The following is a 26415-nucleotide window of genomic DNA, read 5'->3' as shown; positions in this document are numbered from 1 at the left end:
AATTTTAGAGCATTCAACTTCCACCCATTTCTTAATAGCCACGTAATTATAGAGATGACAAGCTTGTACAAGACTTCTAAATTCTACCTCTACATTGGTAACTGGCTGGAAGCAAAAGTTTGCTCCAGTTAACAACCACAGCTTCATGCCTCCACCAACATTTCCCAGCTTGTGCAGAGCCAGATTGCAGGAAGCACACAATCCCTGCCAGCTGGTATAAAGCACACTCACAGTAACTGTGCGCAAGTTCACAAGAACACTGAAATTTGTGTATAGTTAGCTCTTCAGGAGGAGATGGTCCTGAAGTGAAATTTGAAGATACAAAGAACATAAAACAATAAGTCCCACAGTACAATTGTATATACTGATATAAAAAAAAAAGTCTGCATTTATGCCTACAGAATATCAGCAAAAAATGAAGTAGGACTAGAGTAAGAACACTAAACAAAAGCATTAGAGCTTATGTCACATCAAGGGGGGCTGTAACAGCAGCTCTCAGCAGTCAGAACCAAGCCTTCTTGAGCAGAATCATAAGAAGCAATAAGGAGAAACAGGCACAAGAGGTAGCTCGAGAGATCCAAGCAGTACACTGTGGGTTCCTTCTTCCCCTGGTGTGCAGTGCTGCCCTGGGAGAGGTTACCAGGTAGGTCATGGGAGGTGTCTCCAATTTTGGGAGTTTACAGAGCCTTGCTTAGACAAAGCCATGGTCCCTCCATCTACTGATACAAAACTGAGCAGAGTGAGTGATAGACCCAGTGGCTGTGCTACCATTCAAAGGGAGCCAGGGACAGTGGAAAATGGCAGGCTAACAGGCCAGAAAACTGCTCAGCAGAAAAGGACTTTGGGATCCTGTATGACAGCAAGTTAAACACGAGGCAGCAATGCACCCTCACAGTAATGAGGCACAACCCAACCTGGGGTGCATCAGAGTGTGGGATGCAGACCAAGAGATGTGATTCTTCCCCTCTACTCAGCGCTGGTGAGGCCACATCTGGTCTGCTGGGTCCAGATTTCACCTTCCCAGCACAAGAAAGATATAGAACACTGCAGGAAGTTTCAGCAAAAGGTTGCGAAGCTCAATGATGGGACTGAAGCACTTTTCATATGAGGAGAGACTGCAAGAGTTGAGACTTGCCAGCTGGGAGAAAATAAGTTTTAGTGAGGAGATATTAATGCATATAAATACCTGATGGAGAAGATGAGGAAGACAGACTTTTACTGACAGTGCCAAGTGACAGGCCAAGATATAACAAGCACAAAATATATAACAAGTCAAAATGTATTCAATTCCACCTGAACACTAGAAAACACATCTTGATTGTGATAATGGTCACACACCAAAACATATTGTCTGCAGAGGCTGTGAAGGATCCATCTTTGGAAATATTCAAGATCTGACTGGACATAGTTATGGGCAACCCATTCTAGCTGATCTTGCTTGAACAGGATTTTTTTATTAGATAATATCAAGAGGCCCCTTCCAACTTCAGATATTGTATGATTATACTGACCACTGCAACGATAAAATATGAACATCAATAATGTAGCAAATTGCAAAGTTATGAAAAGACTCAGCGAGAGAACTTTTTAAGCTACAAATGAAGCAAAGATCTAGAGCAGTTCTCACTGTTACTATAACAAAAATCATAAATCAATTCATGTATCAACAAAAATATTATAATCAAGTAATTTCTCCAAACCACTTCAAAGTGCAGTGTAAAGTCTGCAAAATGACAGTGCCCATACTCCTTGGAAAAAAATTATTTCATTTATGCATTAAAAATCTGGTAAATTTGAAGACATACACAGAAATGGATGGAGATGTAAATACAAGCAAGATAATCCTGTTAATTTCTAGTTATGAACAACCACATCAAGAAAAATTGAGCAATTTTTGAGAAAGAACTGTAACAGAAAGAACACACAACTCTCTTGAATACTCTGGATCAAAAAGATAAATGTTTTATTTCCTCTAAAGTCAGAAAAGTGGTAGGTATCTTTTTCTCTTTCAGTACTGTGGACCCAGTAAATGCTACATCAACAAATGTGAACTTCTGAGGAACAGAAGTCATGATTCACCCAAATCGGTTGTAAATTATTTGTAAATGTAAATGATTGTAAATGTAAAAAACCACACAAATTTGTGTGCCAAGTACAGCTGTGCAATTGGCTCTTTGTGTATTGAAATGTCTTGCACATTTCAATACAAGAACTCTTGCCTGATATTTTTCTTTTACCCAGAAGACCAAAGCATCAGACCATACAGAAAAGTTTACCAGTAAATAGAAGGTGGTTCATGTTCAGGGAGCATAATTAGAAAAATTATGAATATTTGATTCTAAAGCAGAAAAGCTTTTCTAGGAAAAGCTACAACCTACAGGGAGGGAAGTGCAGGGCCAGGACTTAATGATCCTTGCAAGTGCAAGGACTTAATGATCCTTGTGGATCCCTTCCAAGTCAGCATATTCTGTGATATATAAAAACATATGCATGTATCCACATACACTTACACATATCTCCAATCTCTTCTGTAAAGCCTTGTATAAATATGCTTGAAAATTCACCTTTGACAGTATTTGTAAATAAAAGTAATTTTACTAAAGGCTAAATCAGAAAAAGTTCCTTTCAATAAATGGCAGCACAACCGAATCTGTACCATAAGCAGTGTTAGCATTATACACACTGATAGCTCTGTGCAAACTTGATATTCAAGAATCATATAGTAGAAGACAACAGAACATTTGTGATGAAGCATTTCTCATGATAATTTCGTAGCCTCTAACAGTGCCAGTTCTAAGGGCTAAAATAGTCTTCAGAATTATCAGGAAGTCAAGAACTATGTTAATTTTACTTTTCCTTTAATTCATTTTTATGAACTATATAATTTGAATTCTTATTGCTGGTTAAAAGTACATTTGTATACAATTCAGCATTTAAGCTAATTGCTAACAGAAGAAGCAACTGGTGAAGTTTTGAGAGCACTAATTTTGCTAGCAGTCTGGAAGACTCCCACAGATAATTATTGTGAGATAATTCTCACAGATCAGAGGTAATTACAGAATTAGGCTTCAGAAGTTTGGTCACCTGTGTAAAACCAAGAACCTGACCAGGACAGGTACAGAAACTGAGACAACACTATAAGATACAAGACTCAACTTGACATTGTTCTTCCCACTTGGTTGAACAATTCTGATACTCACATACAGAACAGAGCTTCACAGGACAAGCAGCCACATCAGCCACACCTTAACAGCCCTAAATAATTCAACAGGTTTACACACAGATGCACTGTATTCCTGAAAATAGTTTGGAGAGAATTAGGAGATATATCATCAGGGAAATAGAACAGCTATGAAGCCAACAAAAGGAAATGTTGAAAACATTACTACTTGGTTACAGAACCCAACAGGTAAATTTCCAAAAGGATGCAACAGAATAAAACACAATCAGATCATTCTATAATGGCCCAATGCCAACAGGTATTTCCTTCATCTCAAACTCAAGCATGCAGGAACAAGAGGTCAAACAATGTAGTGGCACTATTAAAAAAGTTCTGGTGATATAAAACTCCATTTCCCCAAATCAAGCACATCTGTAAATGTCACCAGGCAGTAATTAAGTCAATTCCATTTTACAGCCCCTTTTTAACATTTCTTTTGATGAAACACTAGACAAGCAAAATGCAGGAGTCCTATTGCCACAATCACGTAAGAAATGTCAGTTATATAATCAAAGAGATTCCCTGAAGTTGAGGGCTTGCAAGAGTTTTTGCTCTCCTGCGTGGTGAAAGGCAATGAAAAATTACTCTGGGCAGGTTGGGAAGCAAAGACAGGTTCCTGCATCACAGTAACAGCACATCTTGCTCATCTACATCTAATATGCAGGAAGAGTCTTAACCTGCAAGAAACAAAATCACTAAGTTACATCAATTCCTTGATTTTTTCAACCTCTGCTATTCTATTGGGAAACCTTTTAAACAAATTACACGCAACAAATCACAGCATCAGTGGTAAAACAGACATAGGTGTTTCTTTATCAGTCTGACAGCAATCTGTAATTTATGCATGCTCCACTGAAAAACAGGGAAAACTATAGTGCAACATGATACAGTCACATTAACTTACAGATTGATCAACAGCAGCACAATAAAGCTGTTTCGACTTGCCAGTATGTCGGATTTCAAAGTGCACTGGCCCACACATATCAGGTATAAAAGTGATAAATCACACCCCTCTCCATCTCAGCTACCACTTTCAAGACTGGTGCCAAATTAAAATGACAGTGCTACCAGCTCCTCAGCTGCTTTCTCTAGCCAAAAGCCCTGTCCTAGTGAGACAAGTCTGACTATGAAGGTCTCATGCTGGAAACAGTACTAAGATGCAAGGTCATCTAAAATCTAGCACTGAAATTGACTTTTAAGCAATGTACAAGGGTTAGCAACACCTAAGCCTAAGAGCAATACAGGACAGAGAACGAATTCTGCTGAAGTGATTTTTCAGGGGACATTTAGCTGCACTCAGCTCCATTCAACAGCACAGGATTCACAGAGTTTATCCAGACACATTGCTGAATAAAGCTTCATCCTATTTCAGAAAGAATGAAACAAAGTACTTGGAAATACTCCTAACTCTGACAAGCAGCTGTTGCTAGAAAACCTTTAATGTAAGTACAATGATTTTCAAGGTCATTTTTGCATGCAGTTGAATTTGTTCAAATACAGTTATTTGCAGGAAGCACAGTAGTTTCTCCATTCATTTATTTAGCACACATTAAGCTGTAAACACTATGCTGGAATAAGGTTGTACAGGAGACAGCTGTCAAGCTGTTAGCTTGAAGAATTTCCATCTTCCTACCTCTGGATTCAGACTACAGGTCTCCTCCAGATGGTTGCTTCTCTTCTGCTCTCTTTCCAGAAGTCAGCATTTAAACAACTTCAGTCCTACTGGCCTGGATTTAGTTTCCCACTAACCAAATGAAAACCACAACCTGCTATTAACTACACACCAAAGTGTAACCAGCCTGCAGTGAACACCTAAAACTGTGCTGCTGTTCTCACTGAGTGCATTTGTGTCACTCAAATCTACCAGATAATTCCCGTGACAGGGATCTCAACGCTAAAGTGACTTTGTCTGGAACTCACAACTTTTCAAGGCACATAGGCAGACCAAACAGTTATCATCAAAAAGATAGAGGTATTTAATTACAGCCAGCAAACAACTATACCCTGATCAGAGTCTACTTCTTGCATCTCTTCCTCCTATATACACAAAATTCCCCATAGGGAGAGGGAGAGCTTCTGCAATGAGAGAAGAGGCTAACTTGTCTTCAACTAGGATAGTCAGAGCAGAATTATCAACAGCAGAACTTTTGGAATGGGGATTCAAACACTGCATATTCAAAAGCCCTAAAAGGGCAGTCCACAAAGTGTTTGGAGCTCTTGCTATAAAAACACTGGCTTTCTGTGGATAAGTCTGGGGAAAATAAAATACCATATTAAAACCAAAAAAGGGTATGTGAGAACATAACTCAGGAACAAGGCCTGCTTGTGGACAACAGCCAGTTACAATCCCTGTAATCCCAGCTGTCATTGAAAACCAAAGCTATCAGTGGAAGCAGAAAGAAACTTGAAAATGCTCAGGTTCACATTGAGAGGCACTGGTGAATATCTGATGCATTTCCCACAACATCATCCTGACAGCCTGGCCCTCTCTAGCAGGTAAAGGTCACATCAGGGCCAGATCTGATCACAGACAACAAAGTCCCATCTGCAGGAGTTCTTGCTATCAAGGCGTAAGCTTTTCTGAAATGGCCCAAACCTCTGCTCTTGAGGCTTCTAATGGAAAATCACTGAACTGGCAAGTAATCACATTGAAGGGCAGTGAGCAGTTTGCTCCAGGTGTATGAGTAGGCAACACATCAACCAGTAACTTGCCAGTTTGCCACAGGCATAAAACAGATTAATGCAAAGATCACCCTGATATGAACATTTGCTTCCATTAAATTAATTCCCAGATAAACAGGTCAAAATACTCAGCCAGCTGCTTACTTATCCAAGCCTCACCATTAATGTTTCTTTCCACATCCATTTTGGAAAGCCAGTCTGAAAGTATTTCAGGACTTGTGATGCAGAATTCTCATTTTATTACTGCAAAGGCTATTCACTAGAGAAGCTAAATTTTACCTCTGTTCAAAATTTGCCTCAGGTCACCAGAAATCTAACTGCTTTTTCCTCTGCTTCCAGATCCAGCTGGATGCCTCCAGCTGCTGGGACACAAGGGAACAGCAATTATATTCCAGTGGCAGGGAGGGCTGTTCTGCTTTGAGGCTGCAGCAACTGCCACCCAATGGTAATTACCGCAGATTTTGCTGCAGAAAAAGCTGGATATGAAAAGATCTTCCTTCCCTCAACTTTTCTTCCAAACAGAAGCCAAGTGACTCAGATGTGAGTTACTTTCCAGGAATGAACAGGCGTTTGTTCCCCTGTTCCCTGCGAGGGCTTGGCAAAACCGCATGATGTGAAAACCACCAACATCTTCACATTGCCTGCATCATGCCGGAAATACCACTAAAGTCCAACTATGACTCATTACCCCAGGAAGAAGCATTCAAAGCAACCTTACATTCCAACAATCCAGATAAAGAAAAGTTGTAAGGCCAGTCAGAGCAGGGGCAGGCAGGGAGAAGACTGTTTACGTTAATTATCAATAAAATAGAAAAAAAAAATTTATATTTTCCATGGAAGGTATGTACTGAAATAAAACAAGCAACCACTACCCTGCCCAAGAAGACAGGAAGCACACATTTATCTTTGTGGGTGGGAAGGGTGAGGAAGAGGAGGGGTAGGTGTTGGTGGAGTCAAAGGATGCTGATTAAAAAAACAAAACACACGGGAAGAAAACCAAAATCCTAGTGGCCTGGAAGGACAGCAGTACTGCTTCTAAATGACATGAAAATTATCCTTGGAGATGTATTTCTCTTTTGGCAGAGGCAAATAAATAAAAAGATTAAATTTCATCAGTTCCCTGGAGGCAGAAATTTATTCTACAAAGCCTTCCCCCTCAACACCATATTTTCTGTAAGTAAGCAGTGATTCAGTGATTAAACTGTTTAACTGTCAGTTTAAAATTCTTTATTTCTGGAGAGTTTGCCTCTTTGGAGGTGCTTTGATGCTTCTGACCTACTTATTCCTTGCACATTTTTCAATAAGACACAGAAGAGGAGTAGGGATGCCCTTTTCATTTAGATGAGGGGACAAAGAATCCAAAAAACTCCCCAAGTCTGTACATTTACTGCTGCTTGACCAAGAGCCAACTCCAAATGCTGCTACAGCCAGTTACATCACACTGCTATAGGCCTGGCTTGTCTTGTAGGTTTTCTTGACCTGTCTGGAGTACTGACCTTTGGGATTCAAGGATCATTGTTTCATAGCCTAAACAGAGCAATCCAAGTGGCAACCAAAAAATTCAAGATCCTCATTCCATACGTCAAAACTTCTAAGATGTGCAAAAGAACATTCATTTCTTGTGGTAAGAGGGAATAGAAGCCCTCTGAGAAGCAGAGTGCTGTGCTGGGATTTCCATGTACACCAGTTAGTACAAGGGGTCTCATCAGCTCAGAACATGAACTACAGTGTCCCAAAAGATTCGCTTTATGATCAGCACAAACAGAATAAATTCTCTTTGAAAGTCATCCTAGCACCAAAGTCTAAATGCCTGTTTTAAACAAGCTAAAACTGTCCCATGTCAGGACAGACAAGTTTGTAGAGAATATGACCATTTCCTGCAGTTAGATCAGTCCTGCGCTCATGACTGCCACTGACAGCCCCCATGCCCTTGCCAGTGCTCTTCACCAACGCAATACCTCTCCCTCACAGGAATCACCTTGAGGGAGGACAGGAATGGAAGAAAACATTCATGATTTAAATATTCTTCAACCCTCACACAGAAGAAAGATACTTTATTGCATCATGTCTGCCTGTGAGAGTCTCTGTGTGCTGAAAGCTTACTCGAAAGAATCAAATGAGATAAGCACTGATCAAAATTATTTTTTTATCAAGTATAAATATGTATGTTCATATACTTGGGATGATATTGCAAGGAATAACCAGATGTGAGCAAAAGGGAGTTTATATGACCAAGACAAAATAGGCAACTGTTTCCTGAGAGCTGGAGGTTTAACTATGAGAATTATGCAGAAGGGAGTTACCTTTTCTGCATGTAACTGACTTTGGGCACAGCTTCCTAGGGATGTGGAAGAGGGCAGAGAAGGATAAGCAGATAGAGGCCTCCCTCCAGACTTCCTCCCCACTATGCCTTGTGATACAAATAGTGGGAAGAAGTTCCCTACAGGTACAACTTACGTGGCACAGTAAGACTTTTGTAGCCAGAAGAAATGCCATATCTGATTTAACAAACTCAGATGAGATATATTCTCAGTCAGATGAGACATGTTATCTTCTTTTAGCCACCTGCTAGCATTTGCTGTATAGAAGAAAAGGCAGGGAGAAGAACTGCTATTTAATAATTCCTAGAACAGATTTATTCCACAGTGGAATGGAATGGCTGTGTCATTGAGAGGAACACAGAAATGTGAATTGTGCATTGTTTTTGTCCAGTCTGTGAATGATTATGTCACCACGATAAAAAAAAACCAAAAACGAACAAACCACTCAAAGACCCCCAATTACCAGCTCAAAACATAGCCTGAGACTTCCCTGATGCCCATTATTTTAGCAATTATTAGTAATTTTTTAAAAGAAAAATGCTAAGAAACCAGTGAGAAGCCAAAGTTTTAGAAGCAATATCTGATGCATTTGCAAGAGCTCTTTCCCTCCACCTTCCCCAACCAGCATTCCAGGAAGAACAGGAACTATCAGTACTGTTTCCTCCTTTGGCAGGAATTAAAAGCCACACAGCATCTGCATGCTAAACCATCTGGTTTTTCTCCTGTTCACTGCAAGGAACAGCCACAGTGATTATTTGCCACAGTGATAATTTGCAATTTTCCAAGTGGCAAGTTGGAAGAAGCAGAGATCAGCCACTGTGGTTATTTACAATTTTCCCCACTTTTACACGCTTTCCCCGAGGGAAGTATTGTCCTAGTTGCAATCTTTCTGTTCTGTCATTCAAGCTCAGTTAGAGGGATAATCCAGGAACTCCGATCAGCACCTAAGCACCTAATGAAGATGAATTACCACCTCTTGGACATACAGGCTTTCCCAATGTTAAATAACTCCAAATGTTAAACTTCAATGTAAATTTAAGTCCAGCACAGTCCTACACATGCATACCATAAGGATCATTAATGTAGATATAAAATATGGTCTGCAATTGCTGTTCAGCCCTGGGGAAAAAATGGTTTAATTTAGAATTCTACCTTCCCATGATTAGATGAAGAAAGCCACTCAGTTGTCATTACATGCAACCATAGATTTTACTTATCACAATGCAAGGCCTTGCATGCATTAAGTGACAGCTGACAGCACAGAAAAAGTGAAATGATACGAACACTAAAATTACTGGGAAAATGTTTCAACTCATCCTCTTTGGCCTATCATCTCTTTACTCATTGTGTCAAGTAGGCCAGCAAGGGACTGATAGAAGGAGAAACTTGTGTCTAGCATCAGTAGCATTTTAAATACTCTGCACTGAGCTGTGCAGCTGCTAATACTCAGTACACCTTAAATGAATCTGTGTTTGCAGATTCATCTGTAGTTATTATAGTGTCCATTCCTAGTTGAAAGCTCACTTGCAGAGTAATCTGTCAGTTACATGGTGTTGGGCTTTCCCCTCAGACAAGACTTATATAACAGTACAGAACACTCAGCAGTGTTCAAATGTATGCAGTATACAGGCTATCACATCATCACTCAAGAGCATTTGTGCTTACACTGACACATAACAGCAAATAAATCTGGTTAGCATTCAGCACAGGATCATTAAGAACAGGTGCTTTAAGAAAGCAAATGACAGTCATGTGCAATCAGCATCATAAATCAGTACTTTTTTCCAGTTCTTGCAATGGAAGTATCACAAATTCGGAGGAGCAATATTTAATATCTTCCAATTAGGTCAAGTCAGAAAACGCCATGTTATAAAAATTCACTGCAATCATGATCCTGATGCATACAACTGAGTCAACACTTACTGGTAAATTTTCCAGTAACACTCTTACTTTCCAATATGCATCTCTAAACCACCAAGCAACATTTACAATGCACAAAACCACTCCCATGGAGACAAATGTGGAAGGCTGTATTTCTTGCTACATTTTTTTGTTATTTGTTTTCAGAGATGGATACAAAAACATCCTTTAAAAAATAGTTAGGAGAGGCTGTCTTTTGTTATACTTTATATTCTACCATGATGCCAGGATCTCAGTGACGGTACATGTCACAGCCAAAGGAAAGGGCAATAGTATGTGCTACTCAGCAAAAAATATAAAAATTAAGGGTATATATGAAATACATGGCTTTTTTTTAACTTCATCTCACTCTTCCCTTTCTATTTCAACTGAGGCAGCAGCACAGACACCTTCAAGACAATCTCAGGCTGCATTAGAGCCATAACTGCTGCTGCAGAGCTTGCTTAGAAAAGGCTCACACTCTTCTGTTTTGCAGTCCATCCCTGACAAGTTCAACTGTTGTTTGATGGTACAAAAGACAAGAGCCAGAACAGCACAAAAGCCACTACTTCATCACAGCAATTTTCAAATTACCCACTCCACAGAAAATGAATGCAGAACTGAAAGCAAGCCGAGTTCCTTCAGGCAAACCTGATTTCCCTGTGCTGCTGCTCTAATTGTTAGTGTAACCTTCCATAGCATCAGTTTTGCATGCCTACATCCTGTTTCATAAAAACAAGATTTATGTGGACTTTCCTACTTCAAGGCACTAACACAAGAAACTGAGCAATGCACAGCCTTGTTCAAGCTCAGGTGAAGACTGAGTATTTCCATCTTCTATTTGCACATTGGTATTATTCAACAAATTTAGTCGTGGTAGCACAACACAGTCCATCCAGAAGCAGAAACTCACTGAAGGCTTCTTAGCTCTTTACATGAGTAGGGATAACAAAGATTACTGCACATATCAGCACACCAACACACGCCAAAACCAGCTGAGGCTTACCTGACCTCAGCCAGAAAGAACTGCAGACAACTGCCTCTAATTTAGCAGCCAGAATGGTAATGAACAGCTGGGTTTGCATAGATGTTTGAGCTTCTCCAAAAGAGCATTTTCAAGCAGAGTTCTTAATGGCCAGAAATCAGAGAAAGAGAAAGCTGTATGTTTTTTCCACCCAGTACATAAAATGCAAAGAGCACAGAAATTGTGGTTCTCACCACTTCTCACTGAAGTTTTAAGTTCATTCTATGACACTGCTGTAAAGCCACATAAAACTGTTGGTAAACTTATGTGGCAAGATGTACAGTTTCTGTGGCAAAAGGAGACACAGAACTAACTGGTTGAATCCTCAACTCTTGTTTACTTTTAAGGACACAAAAGCACTCATCTGGTTTGGGTTCCCTAACTGAAAAAGGCACAGGAGAAACTGTAGCTACTACATTACAGCTGATGTCAAAAACAGGCTTCATTTACTGAAGGTTTCACTCATATTTTGTTAGTAGGGATTTCCAGAGTCTGTATGCAAAACCAACAGGCAAAAATTTTATTCATTTCCTAGCAAGCTAAGCACAACAAAGAGGACAGAATAGCAGAGCTGAAAGGCTATCTTGTTCCCTCAAAGAACGATTCTCTTTACCTCATGCTTAACTAATACTTCCTGTACCAGCTTTTTTGACTTAACTCTTCTGTACAGTACAGATAAAAAACCCAAAGTGATTTGAGTGAGAATAAAATATGAAAGAATGATTGAGAAAATTCTTCTGAGAAAAAATTCTCACTAGCTTTCTAGTGAAAATCTCTCTAGTTTTTTTAGACTCTCACTAATCTCCAAAAAGGACCTTTGAGTTGACCACAGCTAGCTGGGGTAAGGGTAGAAATTCCTTCTGACTTGACAGCACATGCAATGTCCACACTAGTTTCCTTTTAAAAACAATAAATCCAGGTTAGGCTAGAAATATCTCTTCCCAGGGCTGTCATCCTGACACTAGCTTGTTTATTAACACGCTGCTCTTAAATATTTTCACATTTCCTTTGGCTAAAAGCCTCTGCAAAAGATTAAGAGAAAAGAGAAAAGGAAAACAAAGCATAATTGAAGATATGTAGAAGTGTGACAAAGGATTTTTGTATCACATTTTGTCCCAAGTGCATGTCTCATTTTTTCTTTTAGTATCACCATTACAGCTTCATATGACAAATCCCTGTAAAACTCATCAGCAACAGTCTGTATCTCCCATACACTGCTGATCCTTCATGTAACACATTCTCTGCATTCTGCTTTAGAGCAATGTTGCAAGAACCAATAGAGCTGGCACCAGTCTGAGAAGACAGAGAGCTGAACTGATAACCTGGTAAGATGTATCTCCTATGTCCCCCTGCCTAATTAAACAACACTCCTCCCAGTCAGGCCCAAAAATGAGTTTACAGTGCTCCCTTCCTTTGCTGTGGCACACCACAACAGTATCAGCCACCTATGCTTCCATCACACCTCCACCTGGAAAGCACCCAGAATTCCTGCCAGCAGAGTCCAGAAGTGCACAGACAGCCTGAGTGCAGTCTGGAAGCCCATCTGTTCAGCCTCTGCTCCTTCCCCCAACAAAGTGAACAGCTGTCAAGAATCACACTCCCTTGCTGCAACAGCATGCTTTCAGCATGGATTCTGCCCAGCTAGGGTTACCTCCACAAAACCAGAGTATTTGTGGATAAGCCCCTGCTCAAGCTACATTTCAGCAGACTGTTTCCTTGTGCCTGACAGTCACCTGTCAGGTCTTCCCAGAGATAAAGTTTAAAAGGATTAATATTGGGAACATACTGTCATGGTGATAAAGATGGAAATCAACTGAGACTAAACTAACACAGGTTCCAATATTCTAGTCTGGGATATGCTGACTCTCACAGCCACTTCTCCCTTTTACAAATCAGTCGCAGGTTCATAAGATAAGCCAATTTAAACAAGATCTCAGGAAGTGGAAGTGATCTTATTCAATGTCCTACTTGAAGCAGGTTTTAGCTATGGAGTCAGACAAGGTTACTCACATTCCAGTTTCGCAGTCCAGTCTTGAAAAATTCCAGAGATGGAGACTACACAATCTCACTAGATAACCTTCTCCACAATTTGACTGTCTTCATAGTAAGATTTTTTTTTCCCAGTATTCAATGAACCTCTTAGTTTGTGTTCACTGCCTCTAAGCCTTTCCAAGCATCGAAAGAACAGATGGAACACTGATTAAATCAGAAGAAATCACAGTCCACAGTGGCCTGATTACAAGGGAAAATGCAGAGCAGTTTTGTTTTTTATTTACTTTGTTCAATTTAAGGGTTTATACAACTCACACCAATCTCTACAGGACAGGCAGATGATGCATTCATGTTCAGGTGTGTTCTGCCTTAAGAGAATCCTTTGCACCAAGATGAAGTACATCTTTTCTGTTCCACTAAATGACCAGATAAATGACACCTTCAAATTCAACGTACATGGTACTAGAGTGTAGGAGCTTGGGGGAGGAGGGTAGAAGCGAGATGGGAGGGAGATTAAAAGGATTTGAACAGGTCAGCAAGACACCAAATGAGAAAAGAATAGCTCTTTCCCCTTTGTAACCAAAAGAACACCAATATTCCAATGAATACTTTACTGAATTCTTTTCACTCTAGAGTCACAGTTCTCATTTTTGCATTTCTCAAGTGACAGCTGCTGGAGCTCTAAAATTACAGATCCCCTTGGACCACACAGACCTCAATGCTACTCAAACTGCTGCCAGAAGCATCGCTGTCTTGAAGGGACAGGCAATTCACATCCTATATTAAAAGCACCATTGCTCTTAAGAAAAGCAGTCCAAAATCTTGAATCAGCTTTATCTGGGGACAAGAAGGATGAAGTAGAGGAAAGACCTGTGTTAACTGGTAGGTGAAAACAGACATAGAATCAAAGCAGCATAGTAAGAAACACAAACATAACTCTCTATGCCACAGGCAACACTGCATGCAAATCAGATGTAGGCACCAAGCAAAAACCACCTGCATACATTACACATGTTGCCTGCATTAGGAAAGGAGAAAGATTTTGTCAAACTAACCATCTTGATCAAAATTGGCTTGAAACTACTTTTTCTTCTCAAGTCTTCCAAACTGCAGGCAAGGTTAAACAGCATTTTGAGCTCACTGTTTTCTCTTTCCCAAATATCCAAGCATCCATTCCTTCACTTTGCTTTTTATGCAAGTTCGTAGGCCCGATTCATCAGACAGTGAGCAAGTAAATGCAATTAACGAAGTTACAGTCCTTCAACATGCACCCTCAAGTAGTCTACTATAATACTGATGTACCTTTCCAAAGCTTTTGGCATCTTGTTTCCATTATTTTGGGCATAAACTTTGTCTTAATGACAACAAGAGTCAACAAGCTGTGAAAAACTCAATTTTTGTTCAAGCTTGTGATTCAAGTTTCACATTTAGTCCATTCTCAGACTATATCATATTAAAAGTGCAAGATGAAGGTGTTGAAACAGGGAAGAACCCCACAAACAAAACCAACATTAAATTAAACATGTAGTACTAAAAGTCAGAGAGAACACTTTAAATCTTTAACATAAAGAAAATGTATTAATTTTATGCATAGCTAGTTCCAGCCCAGTGATGCACCTAGTTACAGTAACCACAACACATTGCAGTCTCTCACCATGAGAAACTAAGCTCTATGCTTTCTGGCGTTATCTTCTCACAATCACTCATGAAGACAGGAAGAGAAGTACTGATTATTCTGGCAACTGGACATGCTTCTAAACTGGCAGGGTTTCACAGCACAGCTTTGCTCAGAGAACATAAGGACTTGTGCTGAAGCAGGTCCAGCACTATTTCAAACATCTCTCAATTCATGCACATTAGACCTAATGCCAAGGAAGAAGTTCTCTTCTAATTGTTTCTAGACAATTTATTTCCCTGAAATCATTGCCCAATGGAATGTCTGTCCAAATTCCAAATGAAGTAAGAAACAACTTGAAATAGATGCTGAAGCCCAGGAGGTTTCTAATTAACATTACATCTAGCATACTTTTAAGAAGCACAGCTGTTCAGAGCATATGTCCTCACTTCTCATGAGCTGCAGGGAATTCTGCACTACAGGACAGCAGCGGGTGACAGTAACACTAGCACTATGCTTCAAATGATGGGAATGCTCAGAACACATCAGACATCCCTCCTTTGTCACTTCTAGGAAGTGGTCCTCAAGATTTCCAGTGCTGCTCTATAGGAAATTCCCAACACATAAATAAAACCATCTCCTTACCAGTCACAAGCTCACTTCTGTGCTACTGATCTTCTTCAAAGCCTACCCAGTGGCTCTCCACATTGCAAATGCTGAGATGAGAGCACATACATACCGAATTTCAAGAGTAAAGACTTACCTTGCACTTTTCCACACTTTTAAAGGGGAAAAAAAAAAAAAATCTTAAAACTTTTCTATTGGAAAACAGTACTACAGAATGTGGCCTACTCACATAGTCTGGAAACAGGATGATAATAGTGCTAGTGAGGAATTCACAGTACCACATGAGGCGCATTGACAGAAGATGAATTCTCATTTGGCACTTATTTCCAGTCATGGCTAGCCTCATGGCTATTGTTATACCCTCAAAGCCACACTAAGAATTGAAACACATTAATGTAGGAACAAGAGAGGGTGCTTAAAGTTTTTTGAAAATTATGCCAGCTGTTCAGCTTAGTGGACAAACACACTGCCTCTTCTGTGTTGGCTACAGCTGTTTGCCATGCTCAAGTACAGACAGACAGAAAATTTTGCAGAGTTACTACAGTGCTTAGCGATCTGGTCAGCTTGCTAGGCTCAGTGATTTTCAGTGAGCCAGAAATATTCTTCCAAAACTTCCCATGCTGTATGTGCTCATCTAGGCATCCTAATCAAAGCCTGTATCAAAGTAGTTATCATTGATCTTCTTATACTATTTGCAGTTGTAAACTTGGTGCCAACAAGCAACATGCCAGAGGCCACCTGGTAAAGAATTTTACAAGATCTGACTCACCACCAATGTGCTGTAGTGACTATTCAGATGAAGTTACATGTCTGAACAAAAAAACAGCCTTTCTAGTTACAAGGGAAACTGACACCCAAGACCTTTTGAAGTAGGTGCAGGTTCATGGGAATGCTGTTTTCTCCATACTCCCAGCATTTCTGTGATAGTTTGCATGAAGACTGAGCTACTTCTCCCAGCATGTCCATGGGAAGTCCCCAGTTAAGGTGCACTGTTTTTGCTAGGGTGCCTGTCATGCATTAGAGATTCCACTGTGATGCAACCATGGACTCTTACCTCAAGTCCCTAGAAAGAAGCACTGAAGTGCAGGAAGGCATTTTCTCTTCTAGCACTAGGTCTGTACCTAGAGAGGACTCTCAACTGTCTGCATCCTCAGGGAAAGAGGGACAAGCACAAAATCTCTAAGTATGAGCTAGTTAGATTTGCTCACTGCTGATCTACTGCGCAGCCAGGACGATGATAGAGACAGGATGATAAATACAGAAAAAGAATAAAGGGAGAGGATTCTAAGGTAGTGAGCTTATGAAGAAAGCTGTGATTTTTCTTTTAGAATTCTCTCTAATACCCCCTTGTTTAATTTTAAAAGGGCTCCTGCTGACAAAATGCTCACATCCACTAAAGCCCTTCCAGATGAAAACCCTGCCCTTCCTCATCACACACTTCCCTTAGTTTATCCTCACTTTTGCTAGTAGTGCAAATGCGTAATTGCTCAGGTTGATGAATGCAGTGAACAACACAGGCCAGACAATAGATATCTCTGTACCATGATCCTAATTCTCTAGAGCATCCCCAGGAACAGATTCCAGCTCTCCAGGTCCAGTACACACAGATCCTTCTGCCACATCACTCGCCTGCCCTGGAGCATGAACACAAACCTATCTACCCAGTTTGAAACTTGAATTCAGCTTTCCATTTATGCACAGAAGCCTTTTTGTGACTTACTTAGATTTTCCAGTGTTCAAGCAGTAGTGGCAGCATGCTCCTATGTCGATTTGGAACTTACCAAATGCACAGTGAACACTTTCCCTGATCTCATGGGTTAGCACATCCCACCTACAAGATCTAACATGCCCAGTCCCCAGGACAAATGTGTAACTAGGCTCTTGTGAGAAATGCATCAATAACAAGTGGAATTCTTTCCTCCCATAACACCTACTTCCGCTGTCCAAAAGGAGATATTTTATGCCCTGAGAAACCTCTGAAGTTACCCTGATCAGAACAGAAGCACAGTGTGTATTTTATCACCAGAAGGCTATGACAGCCTTCTTAAGCCTACACATAACATCGCATTTACTCCATGAGGAATACCACATGGTATGTTACATCTCAGGGAAAGAAATTGTTTGGAGAAATGCTACCCATTTGAGTCTTCAGAATTCTGAGACACAAGAAGAGTGTTTTTTTCCCTGGCCACCACAGCCTTGAGGCAGATGCATGAACTAGAGGCCAGAACCCCATAAACAGGCTGATGTCTCTGACACAGTCCTAGGTCAGACCTATAAAAGCAAAGGAAAAATGTGATGTACATCATGACTGTCTGGGTACAGACCTTCCTAGGAGGCATTCCTAGATCTCTAAGAAATCAAGGCACTGATGCACCACATGCTTAATTGGCCTTTCAAATCATTATCCTAACTCAAGGGCTTAGCCTTCCCTATCTGTCCTTCCCTGACCATTCTACAGAAAAGATGCAATTCCTGAGCCAGAAAAAACAGAAGTGATTTTGCCAACACACATTTCTCAAGCTAGGCATCATATCACAATAACGCTTTCTACTTTCTCTCCCACCAAACTGCCCCACCTCCACCCCTTACCCAGCCATTTTCCATGAGATGGTTTAAAATTATTTTGAGACTTAAAATTACCTTAATTTTACTGTTAAGTAAAACTGTGAATTTTACATAAGTGAATTTTACACTATAGCATGTATCATGCTAGGTGCTTCATACTCAAGAGATCATAAGCTGTTCTGATCAGAGAAATGTTAGAGGTTACTCAGGGCATAAAATATCTCCTTTTGGAAGCAAGATGCTCTCTTCAAATCCAAGCACCACGTAGGACAACAGATGCAGTTTATTATCTCATTCTTGTAACCAGTATTCATTATCATACCTTAAAATGACACAGTTCTTTGTGCAACAACTTGCCTACCTCCACCTGAATGATGATCCAAAATTGGATACTTCTCCAGAGGTAAATTTTAGATGCATTATATGATGCAGCACACAGAAGGCTGTGTTATAGACAGCGTTGATCTGGCATTTGATTGCAAATGTTTCATGTAATCTGAGCTCAGGTGTTAATTCCTTCTGAAAGGCAGAGATGCCTGGAAGAGCTATGTCAACATGCACAGCTGTCAGGAGAAAGAGGAAAGGCATGTCCATATGGCTATAGCAAGAATAGGGCCTTTATGACTTATAGGGCATTTTAAAGGCAAAAGAAGCGCCCATTTTCCCCAACTATAGCCATAGTCATATCCATGAACTGAGGAAACCTTTTCTCCTCTCAGGGAAAAGGAATTACCACAGGAAACAAACAGACCCCTCTCTGGGGAGATTTGACATTCAGTACAGGCTGATGGGAGAAAATACCCAAGTGGAACCTAACTTCTCTTCCTCTAGCATTCCCTGAGAGGAATGGATGACAGAGAAGCCTGGATGTTATGATCACAGCTCTCTGACCTGACAGTGTCTCAGCCATTGACTTTTGTTCAGATGCAGCATCTTCAGCCACTGTTTCTCGGCAGAGCTCTCTCAAGCATAAAGAACATTCTACACCTGATCCAAGCAGTGATGCTTGATTACAGTCCAGGTAAAGCAGCACAGGCTCGTTTCTGTGACAGGCCAGATGTCACTGCAGCAGCTCCAGACTGATACCAGGGGAGAAGTAAGGTCCACCTACTACTCAGAAGCCTTAGAAATCAGAATTGTAGCTATCTTTATTGCTGCTATGCATGCTTGATAACCTAGATAGTCTAGAATCTCACTTCATGAATAGTCCAGGATACTTCACATCATATACCACAGAGAACTTTCCTTGTACTCATATAAGGACAGCAAATCTCCAAACAGGCTGTGGACAAGGCAGAGATACAACTGTTGCTGTGGCTTTGGGTGCACACCCAGCCAAGGTGAGACTCCCACCACACGGCACTTCAGGAACTGGACTGAGAGGGATTCTCTCTCAACCTTTGGCATGGATTTCCTGAAGAAAGGACAGACATCTATGAATACCACCAATACTACAGCAGATGTGTTTGGCTGACAAGAGATGATAGCTTCTTATCAACATACATTATCAACACACTCTATCTTGGCCTCAGGTCAAGTCTTTCCGTGAGAAATCTTTCCAAACCTGGTCATAAACGTTGCTCTTTTTTCCAGTCACCACAACCACAAATCTGGGGAGACAGTATTTTTGGGGGGCACTATCAGCGGAAGAAACTTCAAGCCTGACTGAACCCAATTTTAACCACAGATAGCATGGGAACAGATAGACTGTTCAATAATTAAGTTAAATAAATCAACTCAGGGACTGCCTTTTTTTTTAAATTAAACATCAGCTCAGAGCAAACTGCCTGATAACTTCAACACCACAGCACTTTTAGGAAGAAAGAATAAACTCTGAATAAAAATATTAGTTACTTCAGACATTGTGAATTTCTCTTCAGATGTAAGTTTACTTTCTCATATTGAAATCATAGGATCTTATTTCATATGGACACCTGCTTTCGCCTAATCCTTTACTAATTCAAGGAGCACATAACACAAAAGTTTTAGGGTCATATTTCAACTACCCTTACACAGGATTCCCAGAGTTCAGGAGTTAGGGTACACAAGTAAACATGGAATAACTGATAAAAAACTGTTTTATTTTATGTCTCTCCTACAGTGCATTCTGCTGGGTTATGCAAATTCCCCCTCTCTAGGATTAAGCCACATTAAATGCAATCAGAAGGATTTAATCAGATTAGTCAGGCTAAACAGATAGCCATCTGATGTTCTTCTATTCATCAGACAACAAAACAAAGAAAATAACAAAGCAGTAAATATTTTGAAGCAAGTCAAACTTCAGTCAAAAGGTCTTCTTCAGAAGCAGCAGATACATAATAGAACTCACTCAGTAAATATAAGCAGAACCTTTAAAAATTCAAACAAGATGCCTTTGGATTCTCATTTATCAAGTAAAGTGCAAAGGCAATAACTGAGCAATAAAAAATCCCCACACAGAAAAATATGTGCTTGACTACAGTCAACATAACCTGATGCCATGGAGGTTTATGGGAAGACCTTCTCGATCTACACTAGGACAAGATGACCAGAAACTAAATATCCAGATCTCAAAATACTAAACATCTTCACAGGCGTATCAATCATCTTCTACTAGCTGAGTCACATGAATATTCAGAACACTTGCTCTATCATTATAATCAATTAAACCCTATTTTCAAAAGTGCCTTTAGCATTTTGAGAGCTCCTCATGTTTCCTTTATAATAACATGGAGCATATATAACAGCTTATCAGTTGCACCAAGCACGAATTATGCAAAAGGATGTCTTGTAATTGCAATGGCTCACAGACCTACTGTCCCTTACTGCAGCTAAGCCATCCAGTACCGTCCCCTAAATATCTCATTTATTAAGGCTAACGTGGAAAAGGAGAGAGAACAAACTCCAGTCCTAAATGCAGGAAGAAACAAGCCAATGCACTGCAAACTTAATAGTTTAAATTACAAATGCTAATTTTATTTTCTGAGAAATTCCTTGACTTATAGTGAATAGATTTACACTAACGAGAAATAAGAGTTCCCAGCCCTTCTGTAAGGTACTGAAAACTTCCAAAGAACTGTTTCCATTTCCTGTGTCTCTCTTCAGAAATGCTTTAAGAAAAGAAAAATAGGAACACTTGCATGAAAAAAGGATCTTTGCATCCAACAGCCTCATCTTCCCCCACTGATTAATCTTTCCTGAGGGCCCAAAACAGGAGCTGCCAATAGAAAAGGAAAGCATACAATCAACTTAACTGGGCATAAGAGTGACTTTTACCACAAAATGAGGAAAAACAGGACCTGCTGTACAAATCCAAGAAATGTACATTTGATCTGCACAAAGATATGCGTTGACTGGTCAAATCATCAAATTAAAAACATATGGCCCCATACCTCAGAACATTTCACAGACTGCACAGCCAACAAGTAGGATATTGATCCTGATGAAGAAAATACATGGAAAATAGAGTTGCATAATGCCAGTACAAGGAGTTCCAACAGTCCAAAGGCATACAACATCACTAGTAACCACTTCCCTACATAGACAGGAAAGGAAGAACACTACCAAAAACAGCAATTAAAGGCTCACAGGCATCCTATAGTGTCTAATTTTGACCATTGGTAAAAAAAACCTCAGAGAAGCAAGGAAGGAAAGAAGGAAGCTACAGCAAGACGTAGCTCCGCAGCCCTCCTCTGACACCAAGAATTCTGAATCTGATTGAGGAAAGAAGTCCATAAGCAAGCTGATCGGCTGTTTTTAAGTGGAATAACTCATACACAATGTCCTACTTTGGCCATCTCAACCACATACACAGATGACAGCCTTCACTCTGCCAAGAGGAGCAATACACACTCCAACTCCCATTGCTCTTATTTTTTATCTTGTCGCATGACAGTACAAAACTTCTATATTTAAAAGCGAGGTACAGAGCAGTATTTTTAGGTATAAAGGCACATGCAGGAAAATGCAATGATTCCATGTCACTTGCTGCTGCCCACCTAAGCATCTTCAGAAACGGTTTTCCATGCCAAAGGATATTTCTGTTCCACAGCAGCTGTAATATACATATGAGCTGCCATGCAACTGGAGCTCACACATGTCTTTTCTTACCAGCCATTATTCTCTGGGCTTCGTATGGTTCCATATAGCCAGTGTTCTCCCCTCTGCCCATTCTGTTCAACTCACTTTTGGCATCAAACGGATCTGAGTAGTCATCAGCTATCAATACCTGAAAGACAGGAAGGTAACTGTTACTGAAGTCTCCAGTCAGATGTGCAAAGCAGAAGGCAATGACATCCTATCAGCAAATTAAGAACAGCTTCACATGGCTGTATCCCAAGACTGTCTTCAAAGTACAGTCTTGGTTCAGAGGATAAATACACAATTGCCACAGATCAGTTACTAGATGGTACTGAAATAGAAGTGTGCTCCTATTCATACTGGAAACCTCATAAAGGCAGACTCCACGTCAAAAAGATTTCTGACTAGCACAAGGAACAGAATAATCGGGATGGACAAATTAGAAAGAGCCAACCAGTCACCAAATTTAATCCAGTGCAATCTCTTTTTAGAGAAGTCTGCTAATATTCAGGAAAAAATTAGCACTCTTTCCATTGCACATACTTCATCTCCTCTGCTTTTAAGGTTTATGAGCTACAACTGAAAATATTTCTAGAAACTTTTAAAATAAGTATTTTAAGGCCACTCTTTTCACTGCATTAGTAAGAAGACTTTTAATTTTAGTTCTCACTTAAATCCTCAAACCTATCTGTGACACACTTTCTCTCAAAATAACATTATTTGTACTTATATTTTGTGAACTGAGACAAAAGACACCAGTAAGAAATCTCACACTTGATCTTGCATTACTTTGCTTTCCTGACCACTGCAAAATCACTGTATGCTGCTACGTAGGTCCTATTTATATTTTCTTTTTCAGTCAATTAAGTCACAGGAATCATTCCTTCATATAATTGAAGTGGTAGAGCTAATCTTTGTTTCTGGGATGTGACAAGGGGACTGGTGCAAAGGCAGAGATCCTCATATGAGATGTACTGCAGAGCACAGAGATGTAATCTACCGCAGGCAAAGAGTCTGAAGCAAACAAAGCAGGCAGAGGCAGGCTTCAACATCAGAATCCCTACAAAATCCTAAGATTATTCAGGTGAGAAAGAACCACAAGAGATCACCCTGTCCAACTCATCACTCAAAGCAGGGCAAGCCTAAAGGGTTCTGCCCTGAAGGCTTACTTTATTTACGAGGGATTTTTCAACTGAATTACTGTACATTGTCAAGACCAGCACTAGTAAGACTAACAGCACAGTGCTATTCCAACAGTTTCAATCTTTTTAACAAAGAACCAGGAGTACGCTGCCAGCTAAGAGACTGAAGCTGCATCTGCTGCTGTCTCCTGCTGCCAGCATACCCCACCAGTCAGAGAAGAAAAACAGGACACACAAGTATTCACAGATCAAACACCTGCACAAGTGCCATGAAATAAATGAACACTCTATTAAGAAAGGCAGAGATCTCCTTTAAGATTAGGCAACAAAACATCTAACACACTTCAGAATCATTACTCGGGCGCTGTAAAATGGGCACTGTAAAATGGGCACATTGCAATTTTATACTACTTATTTTGCTTATTTTACTACCAAGACTGACGTTTTAATTTTATCTTTTCTGTGTTTTCCTCCACTCAAAGTGACTGGAAGCTTTTTTTCTTTTTTAATCAGAAATCGCCAGACTGACATGGATCACAGAGAGGGGAAAACATAATTCTTTCTTTCACTTGGCGTCCAAAATTACTCCCTCATTATTTCGAAAACCAGTTAACACAAAGGGGGAGAAAGTCCCCTCCCCCCCGTCTGGCAACATATGCCCAAGCAGCAAATCAAGTGACAGCAGCTGCACGCACTTGAGACAAAGACGACAATGTGCATCACGCAGCAGTAATTTCTCCTAGTCACAAGGGCAGCTTCATTTCCAAAAGTGATGCAGTTGAAATGCCATCCATGTCTTCTGCTCCGACCCTGTCAAGAAAAGAGCTGCTAGGTGCTAGCATGTGCCCTGTCCTGCTCTGCTTTGCAAGCGCTGACAGGTAATACTCGCCAATCCTTTGCATAACTGTACTAGAACGTGAAACAGAAAGAGGACTTAGCATTGCTTTTTGACATTTCTTCTTGCCCATTTGCCCAAAGTATACTAGCTAGGAGGAAAATGATACATAAAAGATTCTGTCAAACAAGACCACCCCCTAAAAAAGCCACCCAAGAAACTCCAAACTAAACAACACTCTGCCACAGCACATCCCAAACAGACTTTTCAGCACTCACTCAGGCAAAAACAGCAGCCTCTTCACCTTTCCTGAAACTGTGTATCTTATTACAAGTGGATTTACAATGCTGAGCTGTCAGAGGACTCTCCAGCTGACCATTACTCTTTCCATAAATACTATATTCAGTAATTTTCAGGCTAGATGTAGCAGCTGGCTAGTGCCAGAATTTGATTTCTTCTGTACTTGCTAACAGTTATAATTTCTCTATTTCTAGGAAGTTTCAAGTATTTCTACTTCTTTCAAACAAACCTCATTGCTTGAAAACCTCAAATGAGTATGATTACTGGTTCTATTGTAACATAGTTACTGTAAAAATGTAAAATTTACTTACTGTAAAATTGAACTCCTTTTGACAACCAGATTTCAGAGGATTATTTTTCCTGTTTTCAGAGATCTCAACCAGAAAGAGCTTCTACTCTGCAAGTCTGTTTGCCATCTCCATATAAACTACTTTTACCTTAATGAGCTCACCTTCCAAGCCTCTATGCTTGCTTAGACAAAGTACAGACAAAATCCTTTGATGAAATAGAAGGTTCTGAGTACACAAATTTTCTAGTAATTTACACAATAAACAAAATACTTGCTTCATGACACATGGTATTAATACACTCTCCTCATACCCCTTTCTTGCTGTCCTCAGAAAAAAGCTTGCCAATGTTACACACAAGTTCTCTTCACAAATACCACAGGTGCATGCCTTGCATGTGCAGTGTGGCTTCTGCAGCTCATGATTTTGATCACCTCCATGCCACACAGGTAAGACCCACTGAGGGAACACCATGCTGTCACCTCTTCCCCACAAGCACGTAGGAGCAGGTCCATCTGTGTGATAACCAGTGTGCCCCTGTGTTCACCAGAGCTCATTAGCTTTCCAGAAAGAGGTATTTGCTGTGCATTTTGTTTGTTTCTATTTTTCCCAACAGCCTTTCAACCACTGCCCAGCAAGCTGGTCTGAGTCAGGTATTTGTTTTCTACAGTCCAGAGGCCAAGGCCAGCACAGGAGATCCCAGGTTAGGGCAGGCATGCAGTGCCCCTTCCACAGCTTAGATTCAGTACACTTCCAAGGCAAGTGGCTAAACTCGTTCAGCTGGTCTACAAACTGCTCTTTCATGTTACTGACTGACAAACACTGGACAGGAAGTAGAAGGTAATAGACAGTATCCATCATCTACCAAAGCATCCCTTCTAGAAGTCTCAGATTATCCAGTATATAAAGCTGTATTTGCCACATCTACCCTGGAGACAATTTGAGGGATAGCTACATGTTGAAATTTTCTAAGTACAGCTAAAGAGAACATTCAGACATAGAGGCTGACCTTTGGAGCAGGACACTTTTAATTTGGCTCTCTGCTCTGCCAAATCCAGCCACCTTCTTCAGAGGTCCTATCTATCAAAATTAAAACACAGCTATCAGGAATCCCCAGAAGGCAGTCATTCAGATTCCAAATTAATGTCTAAATCAGCTGCATTTGTCAGGGCTATTGTCAAAGACCTATGGCTTATCTTTTGACAGAATGCAAGATCTATATTCTGAGTGTGGACTGTGAGCTCCCACAGCTACTGATTCCTGCTCTGTTCAAGCCTGTTCTGTGGCATCTCATACACATATGGGATGTGTATGGGAATACTATTTTCTGGTTTTGTACGTGTAGTAGTACTATTTTGACACATCAGTAACATCAAGCAAAAGCAGCTTTAACACAAATAAAAGTGCAATTATCAAAAGAAGTCTGTAAGGATTTAGAGAACACTCACAGGGACTCTTCCTAGCAGGTTGCTAGCTAAAAGTCAGAAGACAGAGAAAAAGAGTACAGCTCAGTTACCAGACAAGTTCACAAATTAAAAACCATTAACTAACTAAAAAGTTAATCAGCAGATACAAGATCAAAAACCCAATAATCACTCCACCCCAAAGAAAATTAAATACAAGTTGAGAATGTGGTTGGTTTATCCCTCTATTATATATTAACTAAGTTGCAAGCTTCACTGTTGATGCATAGTCTTTGTTGTTATAGTCTCAAAAAAAAGTCTGACAAATATTATCATATTAAGTACAAGTTTAAATGGGTATTTGCATATACAAAAGCATATTTTGCATATGCAGCCACAGGAAAAAACCAAAGAACACACCTAACTGCATAATTTCACAGG

General features: G+C 40.2%; 1 protein-coding gene across 1 annotated transcript in view; it reads right to left on the bottom strand.

The window, feature by feature from the left end:
- SHB (SH2 domain containing adaptor protein B) overlaps positions 1-26415 on the bottom strand; it is a 59706-nt gene that overhangs the window by 22089 nt on the left and 11202 nt on the right. Inside the window, exon 2 of the mRNA XM_023943828.2 lies at positions 22038-22155. Coding sequence (XP_023799596.1) covers positions 22038-22155 — 118 coding nt within the window. The remainder of the gene's footprint in view (positions 1-22037; positions 22156-26415) is intronic.

This window comes from Cyanistes caeruleus, chromosome Z (assembly GCF_971803275.1).
Source record: "Cyanistes caeruleus chromosome Z, bCyaCae1.hap1.1, whole genome shotgun sequence".
NCBI classification, from domain to species: Eukaryota; Metazoa; Chordata; class Aves; order Passeriformes; family Paridae; genus Cyanistes; species Cyanistes caeruleus.
Note: the sequence above shows the minus strand (reverse complement) of the source record. Positions and strands in the feature narration are given on the sequence as shown.